The 19,759-nt window shown below is 46.7% G+C and overlaps 1 protein-coding gene across 4 annotated transcripts in view; it reads left to right on the top strand.

Moving 5' to 3' along the window:
* The window catches only part of RNF220 (ring finger protein 220), a 216,580-nt gene extending 197,712 nt beyond the window's left edge, over nt 1-18,868 (top strand). For all 4 annotated transcript variants that reach the window (XM_066555595.1, XM_066555596.1, XM_066555597.1 and 1 more), the window contains 3 exons: nt 7,035-7,143; nt 8,280-8,354; nt 15,894-18,868. In XM_066555595.1, coding sequence (XP_066411692.1) covers nt 7,035-7,143; nt 8,280-8,354; nt 15,894-15,965 — 256 coding nt within the window. In that variant the 3' untranslated portion in view covers nt 15,966-18,868. The remainder of the gene's footprint in view (nt 1-7,034; nt 7,144-8,279; nt 8,355-15,893) is intronic.
* Nucleotides 18,869-19,759: the final 891 nt, after the last annotated feature.

Genomic DNA, 19,759 nt, shown 5'->3' with positions numbered 1-19,759 from the left:
CGAACCATAATTGCTCAAATGGCACATTTAAAATTTTGGCGCAAGCTCAGACTTTCACTCGCCGCCTTTTTAAATCAGTCCCAGTGGCCAGTGGATACTGCATAGCCCTACAAATGCATCTAAACATGCTGACTCCGAGGCTCCTTCCATTCTGAATGATCAGCAGTGCCATCTGTCTCTGTTTTGATTGGGGCTGGGCACATGTGTCCCAGCAAAACATGGGCCAAAAAAAGGGAAGAGAAAGAGCCAGCGCCTGAATTTACTTCCCGCTTCTGTAAAGACATTGTTGGGTTCTGTGTTATGGAGGCGGGGAAGATGCGAAAGCAAAATTAATTATTCTGTCATTAAATTCTTCAGGGAATCTTTACCCAAGTCCCTACTAAATGCAGCTTAAAACGCCTTCTTGCAGTGGTAAGCTCCCCTCAGTGGTATTGCGGCGGTGCATGCAAGTGTAAGAGAAATAATTCCTCTGTGGGGAAAAAAAGAGACAACATTTTTGGTTTGCATCAAGATGAAATTAGTCAGAAGCAAACTCTGAATTTGGCAAGCAAATGCCAGTATTAACAAGTTGTGCAAGCAAGTATAAAATAGAGGCGCCCATGACTGATAGCGCCTCGGAATCGTGTGTGTGCCCTTGCATGCACCCTGCTCCAAATTCACAACTTAGAACACGGAAATTAGAATGGGGAACATTGCATTATTCATAACTTGGCAACCAGAAGCCAGGGCACTTTGCCAGAGTAAACTATTCTCTATAATCACAGGTGAAGCAACATTCTTTAATATCTTACAATACAAAAACATACATTAATCAAGGAAAGAGGGCTTTTTTTTTCCTAGAGGACAATAAATTAGCATCCTTGCCAATTTCCTCAATACATGTGACAACGTTTTACAGGATTATAAGTCAGCCTCTTTAAAGGAGGTTAGTCTAAAAACAAATAAACCCAATAAATGAGATTTTTAGCTAAATAAATGGGAAGCCAACTCCTAAAACGTTGATGTCTTGCCAGGAGATTTGCTTTTAGCATTGGCAGTCTTGTAGACCCTTTAGAGGGTCTAAACTTCACTTGGTGTGATTTGACATGGCTTTTCTGTAAACAGCTTTGCTGGGCAGTTTTCTACATCAAGGCATGCAAACCCCTTCTGCTATAACCAGCTCATCTAGTGAAATAAAATCTCAGTACGTTGTGCCAGTCTGGTAGCCCACATGTTGTGGGGTGATTCACAGTCAATCTGCCACCAGTGCCTGATGCTGGGCTTCTTCCAGAGACTTAAGATACTGAAAATGCCTGAGCTGTATCTGTTTTCTTTTAAAGCCACCTGTCACTTTTCTTTTTAAAAACTTAAGTGTCAGTTTAAGTGTTTTGCTTGTTAGTAGCAAAGGGGCTTTTTCAGCTTTATGTTATGTTCTTGCACTCCAGTCAGTGTAAAAGTCCTTTCAGTCTGTGGATATCCCACTGACTTCAGTGCTGCTCACCCACATCTGTCAAAATAAACTCCCTGTAACTTTAGCTCTCGTACTTGCTGCAGATGATGCTTGCTAAATTGAAAGTAGGGGCAGATAATTTCATCAGATTGAAAATGAAAGCAGTTCTTATCCCAAGAAACATAGGGGTGTTTACAGTTAGTGTTTGAAACTCAGGTAGTGAGGGAGTTGTGTGTAAGATATTGTATGAGTGAGAGTTGAGACAGCATCACTGTGCTCTGCCATTCTGCAGTGCTCCTGGGTGTCACAGAGCTGGGTACAGCATGTTACAGGCTAATGAAACAGGGTCTCTTCTCTGAAAGAGTTGCACTCTCACCCAGATGTAAATTGGCTATGACAGAAGGCTTGCAATTGCATGATTGTGCACTGATGTTTGGGTCGTTTTATCAGGTCTTGAAGATTTGTGCCCCACAAAGCAAGGACTGCACCAGGCTTTCTCTCCTGCAGTGTAGCAGTGGTTATTATAATTGTCATCTACAGCTGAGGTTGGACATGGCCTGGGGCAATTTCTCTGCTCCTGGAATCTTACTTTAGCTTGACTTTGCCTTCAAAGCATCGACCAGTCTGTTTCTAATATTTATGATGTGTAAGCTGCTAGTGACATGACCTCTGCCCTTGGTGTGCAGGGAGGTGGCATGTATGTTCTGCTGGGTTCTCCACTTCAGACAAGGGAGGATAAAGGCTTTGTTTAAAAATAAATACATCACTTTCAGGTGTGTCAGTGGTACTGTACATTTTCCTCTCTGACAGTCTGTGTTTACAGGCAGAGGAAAGCAAAAATAAATGTATGAGGAAGAGAGAAGGTCAAAATATCAAGTGTCAAAAGTAGCCCATGAAATTTTATTGGTGGTGCATTTAATCAGTGCTAAGTGTTTTTTACAAGGTACATACAAACAGTGGAATTGTAAAAATTTATGGAATGCTGTGTACAGTGTAGCCATTTATGAAGAAAGGAAAATTTATATCCAGTTGAAATAAACCAAAGGGGAATGTTTTATGGAGACTCCTCAACAGCAGGATACATCAAATGTGATCTGGATAATATGTGGATGGCGTATTTGCAGGGGCTTCTTTGAGGCGTTTTCCTGCTTCTTCAGGAGCTAACAGTTTGCATCTTTCTGTGGCTCCCAAATAGGCAGGATGCTGGATGCAAGGGACAGGGTGGTGTTTGTGTTTTTATGTACAGTCAAAAGGAAACACAAGTGAACAGCTGCTACTGGTATCTGTGGTACAAGGTTCTCACTCTTGGGCTTGCTCCAGTACAGCCGTTTCTTGAGCAGCCCTTAATACCCAGCTGGGAAGGGTTAACCAAGGCCAATCACACTGACATCAGCATTTTTTTGTTTCCTTTTTGGTCCAGTATTTTGTTGATGATAAAGCACAGACTTAGTCAATTGAGAGATTCCAGAGCTGCAGAATCAGAGATAATTTAATTAACAGAATTGCTTGTGATTGCCCACTGGGACAGCGGGTAGGAATTGCTCGATTTAATTTGGAGAAACAAAGATCACATGCATGCTAATGTTTAACAAATAACCAGTGTTTGGGTTTAAGTTTTTTAGCAAAGAGGGGGGTGGCCATTTCCCAGGGGAGATTTCTCAGGAGGCGATTGCTGCTCAAAGCTACAGATAGGTCCTTTTTCCTCTACCATTGTGTTTCTGTGCACTTCTTCTGGCCTTGTACCTGCACAAACCAAGGATTTTCTCAGAGAAAGAAAGTGTTCTTATTTTCAGTGCTCAGGAGAAAATGCTATGAGTAGTGGAAAAATATGTATTGGGCACAAAGACTGAAAATTATCACATGCTGTCTGCCCAGTCTCACAGACCTGCTTCCTGATACCCAGCATCCTCAGCTGTGACTGCCAAGGTGTGGAAAACTTAACCACGAAGTCCAGGGAGAAGTACAGGACCCAGCTTCTTCCACAAGGAGCCCTCCCTTCCTGTTTTTGCTCTTGTATAAGCATTCTCACTCAGGCTCCCCTGTGTGTGGTGTTGTCACAGTGAGTCTCTACTGCACGATGGAGGTGCCCTCTTGATACGTCCTCAGCCAGAGAGGACAGTTCAGGTATTGGGGAGGCCTCTCGCACCTGCTGGAGAAGCATGAGCACTGGGGCTCAAGGTATAGCTCTTGGCAGCAGTTGTGCTCAGCAGGTCTCCCTGGAGGCTGATAAATGACGTTATCCAAACACGTCAAATCAGAGCGCTGAGGCGCAAAATTGTTAAGAGTCCTCCTGCATCCAGCATGAGGTCAAGGCAAAGCAGAGAGCCAATTCCTTCTCCGTAATTCCCTCTGCCTCACTTGGCAGGGAAGCTTGTACACAGCCTTCCCCTGTCCATGGCACTTGGCTTTCTGACCCTCGCTCCACCCTGGCGTTACCCTGTAAAAATTCTGCCCAAGGCTGCTCCCAGCTGTGTCCAGGCAAGCGCAAACAAGGTGCACACACAAGAGGGAATCCTGAGGGAGTTCCCAAGATTGCTGCTGCAGGAAGAGTTGCTCCTAAGCGATGCTTATCTTTAGGATACAAGCGGCAGGTTGACGGTAAAATGACACTAAATGGAATGGCATGTGTCCCAAGTACGCTGGCCACCACGGGAGCCAGACACATGGGAAGTGACTCTCGTCTTTATTCCATCCCTGGAGGTAGTTTCAGTTTCCTTTATTTACTAATGTTCTCCCTATTTCCCTTGACCTCATTTCCTCCAGCTTTTCCGAAGCAACCATGCAATTATCGCTCGCTTTGGGTTGACCCTTGGCTGCCACATCCCTTGTTGCTGCTGCTCTGAGAGGTTTTCCTGAAATCTCAAGTGCAAAATGTTCACTTAGAGCCAAAACTCCTATCTCTCATGTGAAGTAGGAGCTGTGTCTTTAGCACTGTGCTGTGCATCAGGATTTGTCCTGTGGGCTTGCTTGGCAGGAAGAACATGGAGTTTTAAATTCTGTCATAGCTGAGCTTTGATCAGTGCTGGGAGGTATCGCAGTGGCTAAAGCTCCCTCTCTTACCAATGCACCCCAGTCTTGTTAATAAATGTATATTTAACAATGTCTGGAGCGTATGAAGTGATAATAACTAAATCAATACCTCCCACATTGATTGTCCAGGATCCCTACAGCGTGACGCACGCAGCGGTGTGGTAATTTTCCAGCTAACTAGCACCCTGATCTACAGCCCTCCTATTGATTGGCCATTGTATCAGGCAGCCTCTGAGCATTATTGCTTATACCTCTATTCAGCCTCCTTTTCTGATTCATTCGTTTATTACTGGACAGGTGCGATTATCTCAGAGACTTTCCGAAATTGGCCAGTGGGGGTCAGCTGTTTAGGTTTCTATAAACAAACCATTTTCTATCTTCTCTAGTCGTTGCAGTGGCAATTTTTTCCTTTTCAAGTTTTGACTGTTACTGGGTTGGGACTGGGGATGAATGGGCATTTGTTTGTATCTGTTCAAGGAATCAACTTTTCCCTTTCCTTTCTGAGTTGCCCACCCATCTGAGGAGAACAGGTAGCTCCACAGATGGTAAAAGGAGAATTTAGCAAGGGTTGCGGTTCTGCTTGCCACCTGCTTTGGGCAGGAGTCACACTCACTGCCTTTACACCTCCAGTTCCCTTGTGCATGCAGGAAGGAGAAATGGACTCCCTGAAGTCAAATTCATCTGCAGCGTTCAGCCAGCATCAGTTCAATGGTGGGCCAGACTGGAAGAGAAACAATTTTCTCGGCCAACAATAATCTTCAAGCTATAAATAAATAAATCTGTTTCTTCCTTGGACAAAACTAACACCTTTCTAGACTTTCTTTGAAAATGCTAGCAACTCTTTCTTGAGGGTGAGAACTCAAGCTGGGATATGGTAATAATTTATACCAATGAGCAGGAGCAAGTGGGTGTTTTCACAGCAGGGAGGGCTGTCTCCTACTGAAACTCTTTCATCTTGCTCCAAAGAGTATTTATGGATTCCAAGACTTGACTCCTCAGTGTCCCTGTCCCCAGACAGTCCTCACCAACTAGGCTATCATGGGACATTTGTATTTCTTTACCTTTTTTGCAGTTTTAAAGTTGTTGCCATTTGCTGGCAGCTGTCACTTGCAATGAATCTCCTTCTGATGAAGATCTCAGCTCATGCAGAGCGTGTCTCATCAGTACAAAGGCAGGAGTGAAGTTGAAGGAGCTTTGTAGCACTGGTAGTTAACCATATGCATTCCAGCAGCTTCACTTTCTTCTGAAGTATCATAATTAGGAAAATCACCCAAGATCTCTTTGACTAGTTCCATTACCAAAGCCTTGGGAAAAGCCATCAGAATCAGCTTGTGGGAGATAACCCCAAGTCCCTCCCTGCATGCTAGCAATAAGTGACTAATGAACAAAGGAGTGAGTGCCTGCCTGCAGCGAGTGCTGAGATTGCAGCTCACTTCACTGGTTGTAGTAATTCCACTAGACTGTGCTTTAGCCACCTGTTGATGAATCATCCTCTAAAAAGGTAGAAGACATAGGTGCCACTGTGGGTTATCTTGTGATTGATGATGCAGCTTCTGGTGCTGGGATGCTCTTCAGGTTCTTCTGAGCTGGAGTCTGCTTGGAGATGCCGGAAATGCGCTGACACACATGAAAATTGTTGGTTTTGGTTTTATTCAAGAAAGTGAGAGCCTTTATGTCAATTCTCTAAATCTTTTCTGGGGAATACTTAAGGGCCCCTCCCTATGGCTGCACAATGTAGAAATCAGATTTTGCAGCATGCTGGAATGACACATCCTTGTCTGTAATGCTCCCTGTATTTCATTTGCTAAGCATTGCTGTCTGCCCTTGCTTTTAGGTTGGCGAGTTGCTCTTTTCAGCAGCCTTGCAGAACCATGAAAATACACTTGCCTGGCCTCAGCACAGTGCCTCTGTGACAAAAGAGATAATGCTGCCCATCAAAAATGACCCTAGGAAATGGGAAAGCTGAGATTGTAAAGCTGCTTTTATAGCCACCCTGTTGGCACCGTGTCCAGTGCTTTTGGTTTCTCCATTCTTTCAGTATTAGAATCAAAAAGCTGGGGCTTTCATTAATATAAGCTGTTGTGTTGATCCTGTGTAATGAGCTGATTTTGCATTTCATGAAGCTGATGGCCAGCAAAGACCTCCACTCTCTAAGGGGAAGAACAGCTCCTATTGCCCACAAAAAGTTATATCAGCAGCTTTAAAGCAACATACAGAACTTTGTCTCAAGCATGTGGTCCTAAGTAATCTCTTAAGGGAGACAAAAAAAAAGGCAGAAAACAAGCAAAAAACCTTAACAAAAATATCTGTTCTTTAAATGTCTGTGTCTCACTGTGTATGAAGCTGGCAACTCCAGCACTGGTTGTGTTCCTTTGTGATGTGTTTGGAAGTGTTTAGAAAGACACTTTAAAGAATTCACACCAGGCTTTTCAGTTCTTTTTTAACCCAAGTTGGATGTATTAGTTTGAAATACGATGCCGTTTCCTGTGCAGTACCTATTGTGGGATCCTTTTTCCCCCAAACTCTTAACAGTCTTGTGTGCTCAGTGATGGTCACTCTTCATCATCTTTTGCAGAATTACAGAAGACTCCGCAGTGACAACATTTGAAGCGTTAAAGGCTCGTGTCCGTGAGTTAGAAAGGCAGCTTTCCCGTGGGGACCGCTATAAATGTCTCATTTGCATGGTGAGTAGCACTCCACTCGTGGTAATGAATCAGAAATGTCTTGGTATCTTTGCTGAGGAGGGGAGAAGCTTTTCTCCTTTTTCAGGCAGACTGGGGGAGCTCATCACCAATTAGCCTTCCAAATTAAGGTCTTAATAACTCAAATTTCTGCATGAATTATGTTGTTTCACTGGTATTTGTAGCTGTCGCTCTATATCAGGATCAAGAAAGGCCCAACTTCAGAAGACTTTCTGCCTTCCTGTAGAAAACTCCCAGATACCAGCATCCTTTTCCTGGCTGTGCAAATTTAGGTACACAGGAGAGAGCAGAATCTGTGATCAGAGGCTCACCTTCTCTGATTTGGGAACAGAGATGTTGCCTGAGCATATAAAAGTTGCCAGTGTCCTGCGTGCTCTCTGGTGATGCTGTGGCCTTCCTCAGGAAGGGCAGCAGCTCCCTCTGATGGTCCAAGCCTGCAGGGCTCTACATCTCCTGTTGGGTTTGTGTTCTGCTGAGGACAAAACATTCTGCTTGGTGGAGAGCTCCCTCTGCAACTTCAGCTTGATGCACAGGCTTCTGTCTCCCAGCCAGCTCACAGTTTGGAGGTGTGGGAGTGCAGCCCTTGTCACTCATCCCATAGAAGGGACAGCAGCTGGCTGCTGATTTCCAGAGGTTTGTTAGCAATGAGAAAAGATAGATACTTGAGAAGGCATGTCTGCTGAAATAGCAGCAGCATTCTTGGGATGTAGTTACACTGTTCCTGCAGAGCTGAGTTGTGATAAGGGTTGATCTTACCCTGTCACTGGTTTTCATGTGATCTGGTGACCTTTCTGATGAGAATAATGGCAGGTGGCCAGAGCAACTTCAGATGCTTTTGTGATAACTCTTCTGAGCTAGGTCATCACTTGAGTGGATTATGGGCTTCCAACAGGACTTCTGGGAAGCCAAGAAAAGGGATTGAAGGAGACTTTCTGCCACTTCTGTACAAACATTACAAAAATACAACTTACATATTACACAAGTTTGTTCTTTTAACCAACTTTTTTAACAAAATACAAGACAGTGTTACCCACAAAGAAAGGCATTGTGATGGGGTTGGGAGTGAAGAGTCACTAGATCACTGCTATGGAAATAATATGTTTGCTTCTTTTCCTCAGGACTCCTACACAATGCCCCTGACTTCTATTCAGTGCTGGCATGTGCACTGTGAAGAATGCTGGCTGCGGACTCTGGTGAGGCTCTTGTCTGCTTTCTTGTTGACTTACAGCCTTTTTCCACTCTTCTCAGATACTTTTTTCTAGATTGCCACAGGGGAGGGTGCTTTTTGCTTTATTTTAAACAATCTGAGTGCTGTGCTTGCAGATTTCCCAAGCCTGGCTGTTTAACACTCCACTCTAGCTTTGACATGGTTGTTGGAGTCGTTGCGACCCAAGCTCTGTCCTGCCCCTTGCCTTTTCCTCTGCTGCTGTGGGAAGAGCTCTGTGCCAGGGGCTGCCTTGCCTTTCAGTGATTTTCTGTGGGGCATCCATGCAGAGAGGTAAAGCTGTGAGAATGGAGGCCAAATCCACTGAGATTTCATGGAATGGGTAGCTTCTGAGAAACATAATATTCCCCTGAAGCAAAGGGAATCATCTTCAGGAGGGAGGATATGGAAGGGGGCTTTCATAATGTGAATCTATGTTTTTTAGGTTATTTGGAATAGCACTCTGTGGTTTTCAAGCATATGCCATTCTGTTTACAAGATTGGGACCTACTTTGAGCATTGAATAGGTGTCCCAGTAGTGTTTTCTTTTCCTGTGTTAAAACTGTGGGCTTTAATCAGCCTTTAACCATCCCCTCTGCCGCTGATTTTCAAGCTTTCATTTTGTTCAGGCTGGGGAGTGGAAAAATAGTCAATTGTACTTTCTAGTTCTCCTGTTAGCAAGATGATATAGTGTTGGGTTGCAAAAAAATATAAGGGAATGGCACTCCTAAAAACTTGTTCCTGGAAGGCATTACTCTACTTTATAAAACACATTGTGTGCTTGGAATTACGATTAAGCTGATCGTGCTCCTTTAAATCCTGCCTTTTAAAAGTCTTGTCCAAGAAAAGTTACCAGGATGGTGAAGTGCCTGTGGGCTTGAGTACTAATAGCAACTCAATAATTTGGCTATCCCTTGGGCTGTATTTTATAGCTCTTCAGCTACACCCCGTCACTATTTACGTTATACAAGCTTTTGTAAACATTTTAGCAGCATCTTATAAAAGACACATATGTGGGTATGTTGCTGTGAGGTGTCTGGATGAATATGTGCTCTGCAACTTTTGCTAAGTGAGGTGTAGTCTTGTCTTTCAGTGGTGCTACAAGCACAAGATAAAACACTAATTTCCTCTTAATTTTCTTTACTCTGAAGTCTTTGTCCTCTCCTCTTCCCACCAGCCTCAAGTCATGTTCTAAATCTGTGGCACTAATTTCAGGCTGTTCTTAGGCTCAGCAGCAACTTAGTTCAACTTCAGTCAGGTCCCTTTTTGTCATGTTCAACAGTCGCAGCCTCTCATGAGAACAGGGAAAGTCACTCCAGGTGCCGAGGGATTAACATTTCCCTTGCAGAGGGGAAGCCATCTCCCCCCAGAGCTCTATGAGAAAGGTGGTGGTGAATCTGGCTGTGTGTGATCTGCACATGGCTCTTCTGCTGACCAGGCAGGCGGGATGGGAGTAGTCCAGCAAGATATCATGTTAGGACTTGGCACTTGCATAGGGGAAGCAATTAATAAATGACTACTCATGTGTTCCCCAGTCCTAGCCTCTCCCTGCAGCCCCCAATTTATTAAACCAGGCCTTTTCACAAGGCATGCTTGCACTCCCTTTCCCATCTCAAAAAAATCTCCCAGCCTGTGTTCGCATGTTTCTAATGTAACCATTAAAATGTAGCCTGAAGACAGCAATAAAAACCCTGGAACGCCTTGGTGCTTTTGTGTCTTGATCAAAGTCAATGTGTGTAATCTCGTTAAGACTGCCCTCCTTCCCCCCTCCTTTTTTATGAATTTAATGGCATACAGCAGCTGGGCTCAGTGTTTAATGCTTACCAACCTGCATTGTTCTAATTAAGGTATCTCCTTTTATTTCGGGCACAAAAGAGACTCTTGTTTTTTTTAACAAGCGAGGAGCTGTGGGATAGTGTGTGTAATAATCGCTGCTGTTACCTTTCCCTGGGTATAAAGCTGGCTCCCCAGTGGGCTGGGAGGAGGGAGCCTGCGCGTGCAGCACACATGGAAAGACTTGGCTGGGGGAGAGGGGCAGCGTTTTTCTGCTGTTGTGCAATAAACAATTTGTTGGAGTTAATAGGAGTTGGAGCAGGCGGGTTGTGTCAGGCTTCCGGCCCCTTTTGAACAGTCTGGAGATCTGCCATCCACGCTGGTGAAAAGTCCCCTTTCTCCTCTGTGCCTGTGCCTACATGCCCAGCCAAGATCTAATATTAACTTAGAGTGTGAGTGTGCCTGAGAGAGCAAGGATCATGTACTGAACAAGGCTCTAGAACCGAAGGCTCAGAGTGCCCTGGAGCACTTCTAAACCTCTGCAGGGTCTTGAAGACGGGGTGAAACGTGATGCTCACATGTGTCTATGGACCTAAGGTTTAAACATTTTGTAGGATACAATAGTACAATGATCTGAGCATCTGTCTTGATAGTGTTTAGGGCACTGATGAGGACTGGATCTTAAAATGCTTAGACTTCATGAAAATAAAATTTTTCGACTTTTGCCTCTTGATGTTCAATTCCAAATTATAACTGTTCTGTTGGTAAGGGCAAGGAAGAGACTTTTAATCACTAACTCTACAAATGGTTGTTGGACTCTCTAGCTTAGGTATTATTATGCTGGAGCTCAGCACGTCAACAGGTTGCAAGTTCTGGGGTTGAAACATTGACCAGAGAATAATCCATCTCTGAAGCAAAGGCTGGGGTTGCAGAAAGGGACCCTGGATATGCCTTAAGAGAACTAAAATCATGGAGTGATTTACCTGTGATCCCTTTTAGAAGCCCTGAAAACATGCAGGTTCTTCAAAGATAGGAGAGTAAATGATGTTGCAGGAGTCAGACTTAGCCTGGGCAGCAGCAGGTGGAGTTCCTTTCCTTAAATGTTGACAGTCTTCATGGTTGGTGTCCATCCTCAGCTGGTTGTTGGACTGCAGCCCAAGTCATGGGGTGGTAGGGGATGAATCTCCCTCTGTAAGAGTCTGCCCAGTCTCCATCCTTCCCCTGAGAGGGGACCTTAGAGCTAATAGTGGCTAAGATTTGTATTTTCCTTCTCCTGAGGAGAGTTCTCTAGCAGAAGAGATTGTCCATCTGCTGTAGTGATCTCCTGGGGAGGTTTGGAGCCCACATCCTTGGAATTTTGTGAGAACACGGTTGATGTGTGTCTGTCAGCAGTAATTCAGGTGGAGGTGATCTTGCCCAGGGAATGGGTCAGCAAGTTCTTGGTATCCCTCTGAGCTGTAGTTGTGTGATTTCCCAGTCCCTGGTATCCTTCTTTACAAGGTAAATGGAGCTGGAAACTTAAGTCAGGCTGTTGTTTGCCAGTGATGGAGCTGTTGGTCAGTGCAAGGGCTGAAGGAGGACAGGTTTATTTGAACAAATGCAGTTTACTGAGTTTCCCCCATCACCTGTACAAGCCAGATCCAGCATTTCCCAGGTGTATTTGCTGACTTCAGGCTTGTGCCTGCCTGTCTTGGGCTTATTTGAAAATGACAACTACAAGAGCAGGAAAAAATCACTTCTAAAAAGCCTTCTTCATCACAAAATGCTTCCAGGGGATCCATCGATATATACGTGTGCTCTGCAGCTGACACATTTATATCTTTGGTAATTACTACATCCTTAGCCTTGCCACTCTTTCTAGGCTCTAGGACCATATGTGCCATGTGGGCTGGATTGGTTTTGTACAGAACAGCACAGATACAGAGCAGCCCTTCTGGGGGATTCCTCAGTGCTTCAGCAACATATAGAGACCTCCTGAGTCAGCAGCTGCATGGATGCTGCGCTTGAGCCTTCATGATGTTCTCATCTCTGTGGTTATTAATTCATTAAAGCATTCTTCAGTTCTGGCCTCCAGTGGCCTGGGGGGATGAGCTCTACCCTTTGAGGAGGTTTGGTGAAAGAAGTTGTTCTCCTGGTGTTTTAACCCTGTTACCTGACAGCTGGAGGTACCCACAATGGCAGTGGAGGACAGCTGTTTCTCTGGGAGTTAGCATCTGCAGAGAAGAAGCTCCACACTTGTGTGGAGGCATGGGTGGGAGAGGAGGCTGACACCTTGGTTGAGAATTGGATCTTGGCATTCAGTTCCTTTCCTGGCAAGAAGCTGGCTCTTGGTTGGGGCCCTTCCTGTCATCTCTCTGCTTCGATTTTACTTTCTTTGCCCGCTCTGTTTCTTTGTCTCTTTATTCTCTGTCCTGGTAGCATATTCTTCTTGGAAATTGCCCATTTTTAGACCCACGGGACAGCAGGAAGTGCCTAAATCCTTCCTTGTGAGTTTCCTTGCTTTAGCCAATTTATAGCACACATCATACCATTTTTTTAAGAGTCAATTTTAAGACAAACTAGTCCAATCCTTCCTGGCACCATGTAAGCCCTAACGACTTTTCAACATCTCAGCTCTCGTTAATGCATTTTTCAAACTACTACCCCAAGTGATTAGCCTGTATTGTGGATCAATCACTTGCCAAATTTTAATTATGAAAGGAGGAGAAAAAATAAACTCCTTCCTGGTTCCAGCCCCGTTTCTTTGCTTTGTAACAGCCCTGGAGCAAACTTCTTGCAGCAGAGTTTTATAAACCCCTCAAAACTGGGGTTTATAATGGAAAAGCTGAGGTGGCCTTTACTCCAGCACACACAGCTATAACACATCAAGGCTTTTCCATGTAGCTATGATGAAAGGAGCAGAAGGACCTGGAAAAAAAGAAAAAGAAATGGCCGACAGGTGGGACTTATTATTCCACAGCATTTTTATTTCAAGGGAAAAGTTTAGTAACCCCAGCTGGCAGGTGAGCAGTGGGGGAGCAAACGCTTTTTCATTGTGCCTGTGCCAGCATGTGTGTGTGTACAAGCTTATGTGCCTCTCCACAAGAGAGGAGAGTTTAATCACTGGTCCAGATAAATATTATATACCTACACTGAAAAGTCAGATGTAAGGAACAAGGTTCTGGGCAACTTCAATCTAAAAAGTAAAGAATCAGGAATTAGTTCAGAATTTACCACACATGCTTATGTGTGCAGAGGAGGACACTTTCATATAATATGAAAGAAAAATGCATCCCCAAGTGTCCAAAGTATTAGAGACCCAGAGCACTGGGCCCAGCGTGCCACGTGCAGCCTGCACCACATTTCAGAGCTCAAGGATGAGCTGTGCCTCCCACGTGCAGGTGAAGCAGTATCCCCCACTGCCCTAAATCAATCTGTGATCATGCAGCTTTTGCAGAAAGCAAGCTCCATGTAGTTGGGTTCTGCTTTGTGACATGGTTGAAAACTTGTCTCTGGCTATGCATGTGCAGCTCTCAGCCTTAAGTGAGAGAGTGAATCCCCCTAAAGCCATCAGCATGAGGTGCAGAAAACACATCTCTGGGACAGAGATCCCAAGGTCTGGCAAGATAGATCCAGCCATCTTCCCTTTCCCTGTAGTGTGAGGGAACTGCATACCTGACCTTGCTTTGGTATGGAAGAGAGCAAAGATGCACTTGATTTCATTTCTGCCATCCCTGTGGGCCGAGTGCAGAGGGCTGGTGCTTAGAGTGAGCACCTGCAGCCTTTGGTTCGATGCCTTGCTGCTTCTTGCTAGTAAGCCTGTCTTAGGAAGGAGAGCATGCACACAGATGTGGGCACTAGTCACATCTGGAATGCTTGAAGTCCCCATGCACACTTAATTCTGCTTTTCAGGGCGCACAAGAAAGCTTGAACAGGCAGCTGCCAGCTGCTGTCCCTCGGAGAACATGCTGTGAATTAATTCCTCAGCACCTCCCTGCCACTTCCTTTGAGACCCCCTCCAGCTACAAAGTTGATGCCAGGAGGGCAACTAGATGCAACAGGTGCCTCCAAGGAAAAGGGAAACACATGAAACTGAGCAGAGACTCAATTGAAACAGGATATTTCGTGGCATTTGCCTCCAGATTAGTGAGCCCCTTGGGAGTGCTGCTATGTCAGCACAGTGGCAGAAGGGGCAGATGTTCAGATTTTTCTCTCGTGTTTTCACCACTGCAGCAAGTTTTTACTGGGACATGCAGAGTAGAGCTTGCCATTTCTAATTCTGGAGATCCAAAGCTGAGGCATTGAGCATAAGCAAAGAGGCATGTTAAATAAGCAGGTTCTTCTAAAGTCCAGTGCACTCAAGTTGCCATTTCATCAGCATTTTAAGCCTTTCCTTTGAGTTACAGGTTGCACTTGCTCCTTCCAGAATCCAGCATGCCAAGTCCACTCTGTGAAGTCCAGTGCATAGGTCTGCCTGATGCATTGCACAGGATGGCGTGTGGGATGGTCCCTGCCCTGGAAGGCTGAAAATCTAAACAGACACAGTGGTTGTCCCAGATAACTGGAAGGATGTGCCCACAGACATCAGCACCAGGCGTGCCATCCAGACCATCAGTGGTCTGTCCTTCAGTGACAAACTGCCAGCCTGTCACTGACCCCGAGAGTGTCACTCACCCTGAGGTGTGCCCAGGCTGTTCTGGGTGCCTTTGCAGACACTTCATTCAACTCTAGCTCAACAGGACTTTGTGTGTGACTGGTTTAGATCACGTGCAAGTGCCCAGGATCCCTACATGTGTTCTGTCAACAGCTGATCCGCTGGCAGCAAGGGCTGTCAAATGGGAGTGTCCAGAAGTGCAAAGCTCAGGGAATGGCAGGTGTGCCAAGTGCACGACTGCAGGGAATAATGTGCAGTGGGAGCAGAGAGGGCCATCCCAATTTCCCACACTGCTGGTGCTGTAGTTGGGAGGCTGCCTCACAGCAGAGCCATCTTTCTGTCATTTTTCCCATCAATTGTCTTTCACATCTGCCAATCTGATGATGACCGGCTTAGGTTGACCTCGATTCTGAGGCTTATTAACACCCTCCTGCTGTCAGGCTCAGTGATAGATGGCACATCAGCCCTTGTTTTATTTTGTGTAGTGTTCCTGTCGGCCACCCATTACCCCACCTCAGCTCACATCAGTTTGCTGTTTCCAGCTCACCTTGGCAGAAGAGACTCATCTCTGCAGTATCTGTGTGAGCTGGGGGGGACAGGATGGAGGGTTCCTTCATGCCAGCAGCTCTTAGGCTTTTGCAGGATGGACAAGGCAGTGTCCCAGTGTGCTACCCTGAAAGAGATGGTCCAAGCCCCCCTTGAACCAGCTCAGTCATCCCTGCTGAAAGCTTCACTTGTTGTAGCTGGGTTGATTTTCTGCCTGTTCAGTGATCTGAACTTGTTCATGGAGGGCTGCAGGGGAGCAGGGGAAACAAAAAGGAGCAGATCTCCCTGGAAACCAGTGGTGACAATGGTGCTGAGTTGGGTGATGCAGTTTGGCTCTGGGTTTGAGCCCTCTGCAGAGCTCCTGCTTGTCCAGCTGCCTCATGCCAGGAACTGTAGAAGCACAAGGGACTTGCAGGACAGGCAAGGAAGGCATTGGGACTCCCCTTTCACACATCTTGTGCTCACAGTTGGAGGCCATGGCCCTGCCTGGAGGGCCTTACTTCTCCTGCAGTCCCAGGCCAAGGGCAGGGATGTCCTTCACACTCTCACACTGTGCATCTCATCTGCTGGTTGCAGGGTGCCAAGAAGCTCTGTCCTCAGTGTAACACCATCACGTCTCCTGGAGACCTTCGGCGCATCTACTTATGAAGGACCCAGCAGGAGGGCAGGACCCAGCTACTCAGCTCAGCTCATCACACCCAGGGGGAGAAGAACGACCACAACAAAAAAAAGACGTTTTAAAATTTAAAGAAAAAACAAACCAGAGACTCCAGACATGGACTCGAAGATACAGGAGCAGTGGGGAGCCTCAGCTGCCAGGTCCTGCAGTTTGAGACCTCCTTCAGCATCTGCAGCGGGCAAAACCAAATCCTTTGTTGTGAAGCCCCCTTTTTTAAAACCAGTGTTCCCCATCACCCATTCCCTGGAGCTGGCTTGGCATTGTGGATGGCTCGTGAGCCCTCCTTTGGACTGTGTTGTTGACCACTCTGCCCCCAGGAGACTGGGGAAGGGACCCTTCACAGAAAGATGTTAAATAACCTGTAACTTGTGTTCCTTGATCAGTTTTTGTTTTTGTTTGTTTTGGTTTGATTTTTTTTTTTGTTTGGTTCTGTTTTGGTTTTTTGTGGTGTTCTAGTGATGACTAAAAGGTTTAAAGAAAAAAAAAAAAACACACCCAGGCAGAAATGAAGCACATGTAATATAGATTATATATGTTTACAATGTTGTGTATAAATGGGATAGACTCAAACATTACATACTAATAAGTTTCCCTTTCTTTTCTTTGGGTTGTATTTTTTTTAAAGAAGAAAAAAAAATGAGCAGAGAACATTAAACCCATATTTTTCTTGGTTCAGCAAAGTTTTGGCATTAAAGTCATTAGTTTAAAAAAAGTATATATATACATATATATAATATAAATGGTTTAATGTTCTGTGGTGTATATTTCCTCATTCAGATATGAAGTTAACAGCTTTTAGTAATGGCTGTAGCATTGCCCATAACTTACAGAACTTATGGGGAGTAGAGGAGGTGGATTTTTGTCATTAGTTGTAGCTAATGGGGCTATTTATAATAGAATCGTTATCCCCGGAAAGACACAGCTTTTAACTCCTCACCGGGGGGCCAGGCAGGACAGGGGGAATCTGGCTCAGCCCCCTTTATCTTTCCCAGCTGGGGAAGGAGCAAATGGTGAGGAGCTGGAAGGAGGGAGTGTGTCAGAGCCCTGCCCTCTCCCCTGGCTGGGAGTGCCTGCTCGAGGGTCCGGCTGATGCCTGCGCTCCTCCAGCCACAGCCCCTTCCCCTGCCCTGCCTGGCCTTGCTTTCCTCCTCTGGGCACCATTTCCTGCCTGAGGATGCCTGGGCTGCTCAGGATGGTGCTGAGGCAGGGGACAGGATGGTCCTGCTGGTGGCTTTGCCCACAGACACTCAGCCATTCTCTTGTGGGGCTGCCTGGCAGAGCTGTGCAAGCCCTGCAGAGCCAGCCCTGCCCTGCTCTCGCTTCCCCCAGCTCCCACTCTCCTGCAGCCTGTGTTTTTCCTAAGAGGTTCTGGCACCAGGGCAGAGAGCCAAGGCAGCCTTGTCTTGTCCCCACTTCCAGGGTCCAGCAGAGACGCTCTCAGCTGGACCCAGAGGTCCCTCACAGCCCCTTCAGTCCCTCATGCTTGTCCCTGTCTCCCATATCCTCAGCCTTAACCAAAGCTGCCATCTGGCCTGTTTTTTTGTTCTTTCTTTTATTGTCAGGATCCAAGAATCAGATACTGACCCATTTCCCAAGGCCTTGGGACTTCTCCCAGCACCACACTGTCTATCCCTGCCAAGGCTTCCTGGGCAGTTGTGGGTGCCAGCTCCCCATAGCCAGAAGACAGGGAGATGGGATAGCTCACCTGCCCGACTCCTTTCCAAGCAGATCCCACTTGGCAGCACAACACAGCTGGGCCATTTTAAGACAGTCTGGAAAAAGCAGTGGATGAGGGGTTGGGAGTTGGGTCCCCAGCACTGCTGGGGTGTTTTCAGAGAGGGAAGAGCTGGGTAAGCAGGATGTGTGGGGAGTGTGACAGTCCCACTACTGCTTCCCTACCCTGAACTCTATGCAGAGAACAGCAGCAGCCTTGGCATCTCCTGATTTCAGAAGGATTGCACTGCACCCAAAAAAACCTCAAATGAAATTGAAGGAGCTGTTATTTCATAAACATCTCATCAAAAGGTGACAATTCCTAATTGGGAGTTTCCCTTGTGTCCAAGCTCATATCTGTGTGTGGCTTCTGAGACCAGAGAGCTGCAGCCTCTGCTCTGTGCCAGCAGAGCTCCTGGGAGCCAGAGGAAGCCGGGGCACCCCAGAGGGTCTTGCCTTCTCAGGGGGACTGCAGGCAGGGGCTGTCACTGCAGGGTAACCCTGCAGCCAGCAGCACAAGGCAGGGGAAGGACAGGCATGCACAGCTCAGGCTGGATTTGTAAAGGGACAAAACTTGCAGGGCACATGGCTCAGCTGGGAGTGTGCTGGTGTTAAAGTCTCAGAGATGGAGAGGGTGCAGCCAGGTGGGTTTGAGAGACAGCCAGGAAGGGCAAGAGGGTAGGAGGCCCCTACCCAGCCCTTCCTTGGAAATAGCCTAGCTCCCTCCCAGGGCCTCTCTGGCAGGTGTTGTGGACCAGCCGTGTGCTTTATGTACGTATGTGTAAAACCATATGTAACTAGTCATTGGTTCTTTGCTTTGGGGTTTATTTTTGGTAATTTTTTTTTGTTGTTGTTTAAATTGTAAAGCCATCCCCTGTTTTCAAGGGGGAAGCTGCAGGGGGAAGGCTGGGGAGAGAGGCATCCCAGTTTGTAACAGGCATCCGTCACTTCCCCTCTTCTGTAATGAGTTTAAATGATTTAAAAAAAGAAAAAAAAGTGAAATACCAGAGTTACCTATCTTTGCCCAAAGAATCCCAGTTGCACAAAGCGATATTCCGGTGTGTCAATGATTGTGTGTCAGTGTATACTATACAAAGAGGTACTTGTCACTCCCGTTTGTAAACTACATTTGACATTAATTAAACAAGTATAAATCTTCTCGGGCGCATTCTGCTTCTCTGTGTTTCCCTTTGCAGGTGAGAGGCAGCAGGGACACCCCCCACAGGCCGCAGCTCCTGGATGTGAGTAATGTCCCAGAGGGGAGTCCTGGTCCTGTTTGGGATGCAGGGACAGATGCAGGGGGATGCTGGGACGTGCGCCAGACCCCTCCACGGGCGGGCTCCCCCAACTGGTCCCCCCATAGAGCCAGGAGGGCAGGGCGAAGGGCACCCCTCAGGGGACACCCCCATAATGAAGTCTCATCGGCTGCGTTGGTGGGGGCAGGAGACGCCCAGCCCCAACAGATCCATACATCCTGCATTAGGGGCCTCCAGTGCAGTGTAGGGTTACCCCATCCCAGGGACTGGGAGGCTGCTGGGCTGGGGGGGCAGAGGTCGAGCTCCCCCCAGCACGCGGCTGGCGCCGACGCTTTTGGTTTACAAACATTCTGCAGATGGGTCAGTGGGCTGTTCTCAAACCCCTCCTCATGGCTGTGTCCCCCAGGGATGGGGTGCTGGGGGGTCCCCAGCCTGGTGGGAGGAGGCAGCAAGGATGTCAGGGACCTCTTTCCATCTGCTGTGGCAAGGATAGGGAAAAGGTGGGATTTGGCCACTTTTTTGGCTGGAGAGGAGCAGCGAAGCGTCTCAGCCCCTCTCCCATCCACTTTCAGCCCAAAGGTGGCCTGAGGCCAGGGCGAAGGGCAGAAACCCTCCCTCCCTCTCCACCTACCCCACAGCAGGCTGCTAATATTTTATTTAAAATATCTTTAGGAAGCGGAGGAGCGTGATGTATCGGATATATTGAGAAAATGCTAATGTGTAATAGCGTGTGTCAGGGGCCTCGTTCATCACCCCCGCGCCGCCTTCTGGGGGATCCATATCTAATTAACAGT

This window comes from Molothrus aeneus, chromosome 9 (assembly GCF_037042795.1).
Source record: "Molothrus aeneus isolate 106 chromosome 9, BPBGC_Maene_1.0, whole genome shotgun sequence".
Lineage (NCBI taxonomy): Eukaryota > Metazoa > Chordata > Aves > Passeriformes > Icteridae > Molothrus > Molothrus aeneus.
This window is presented reverse-complemented; position numbering and strand designations above follow the sequence as displayed.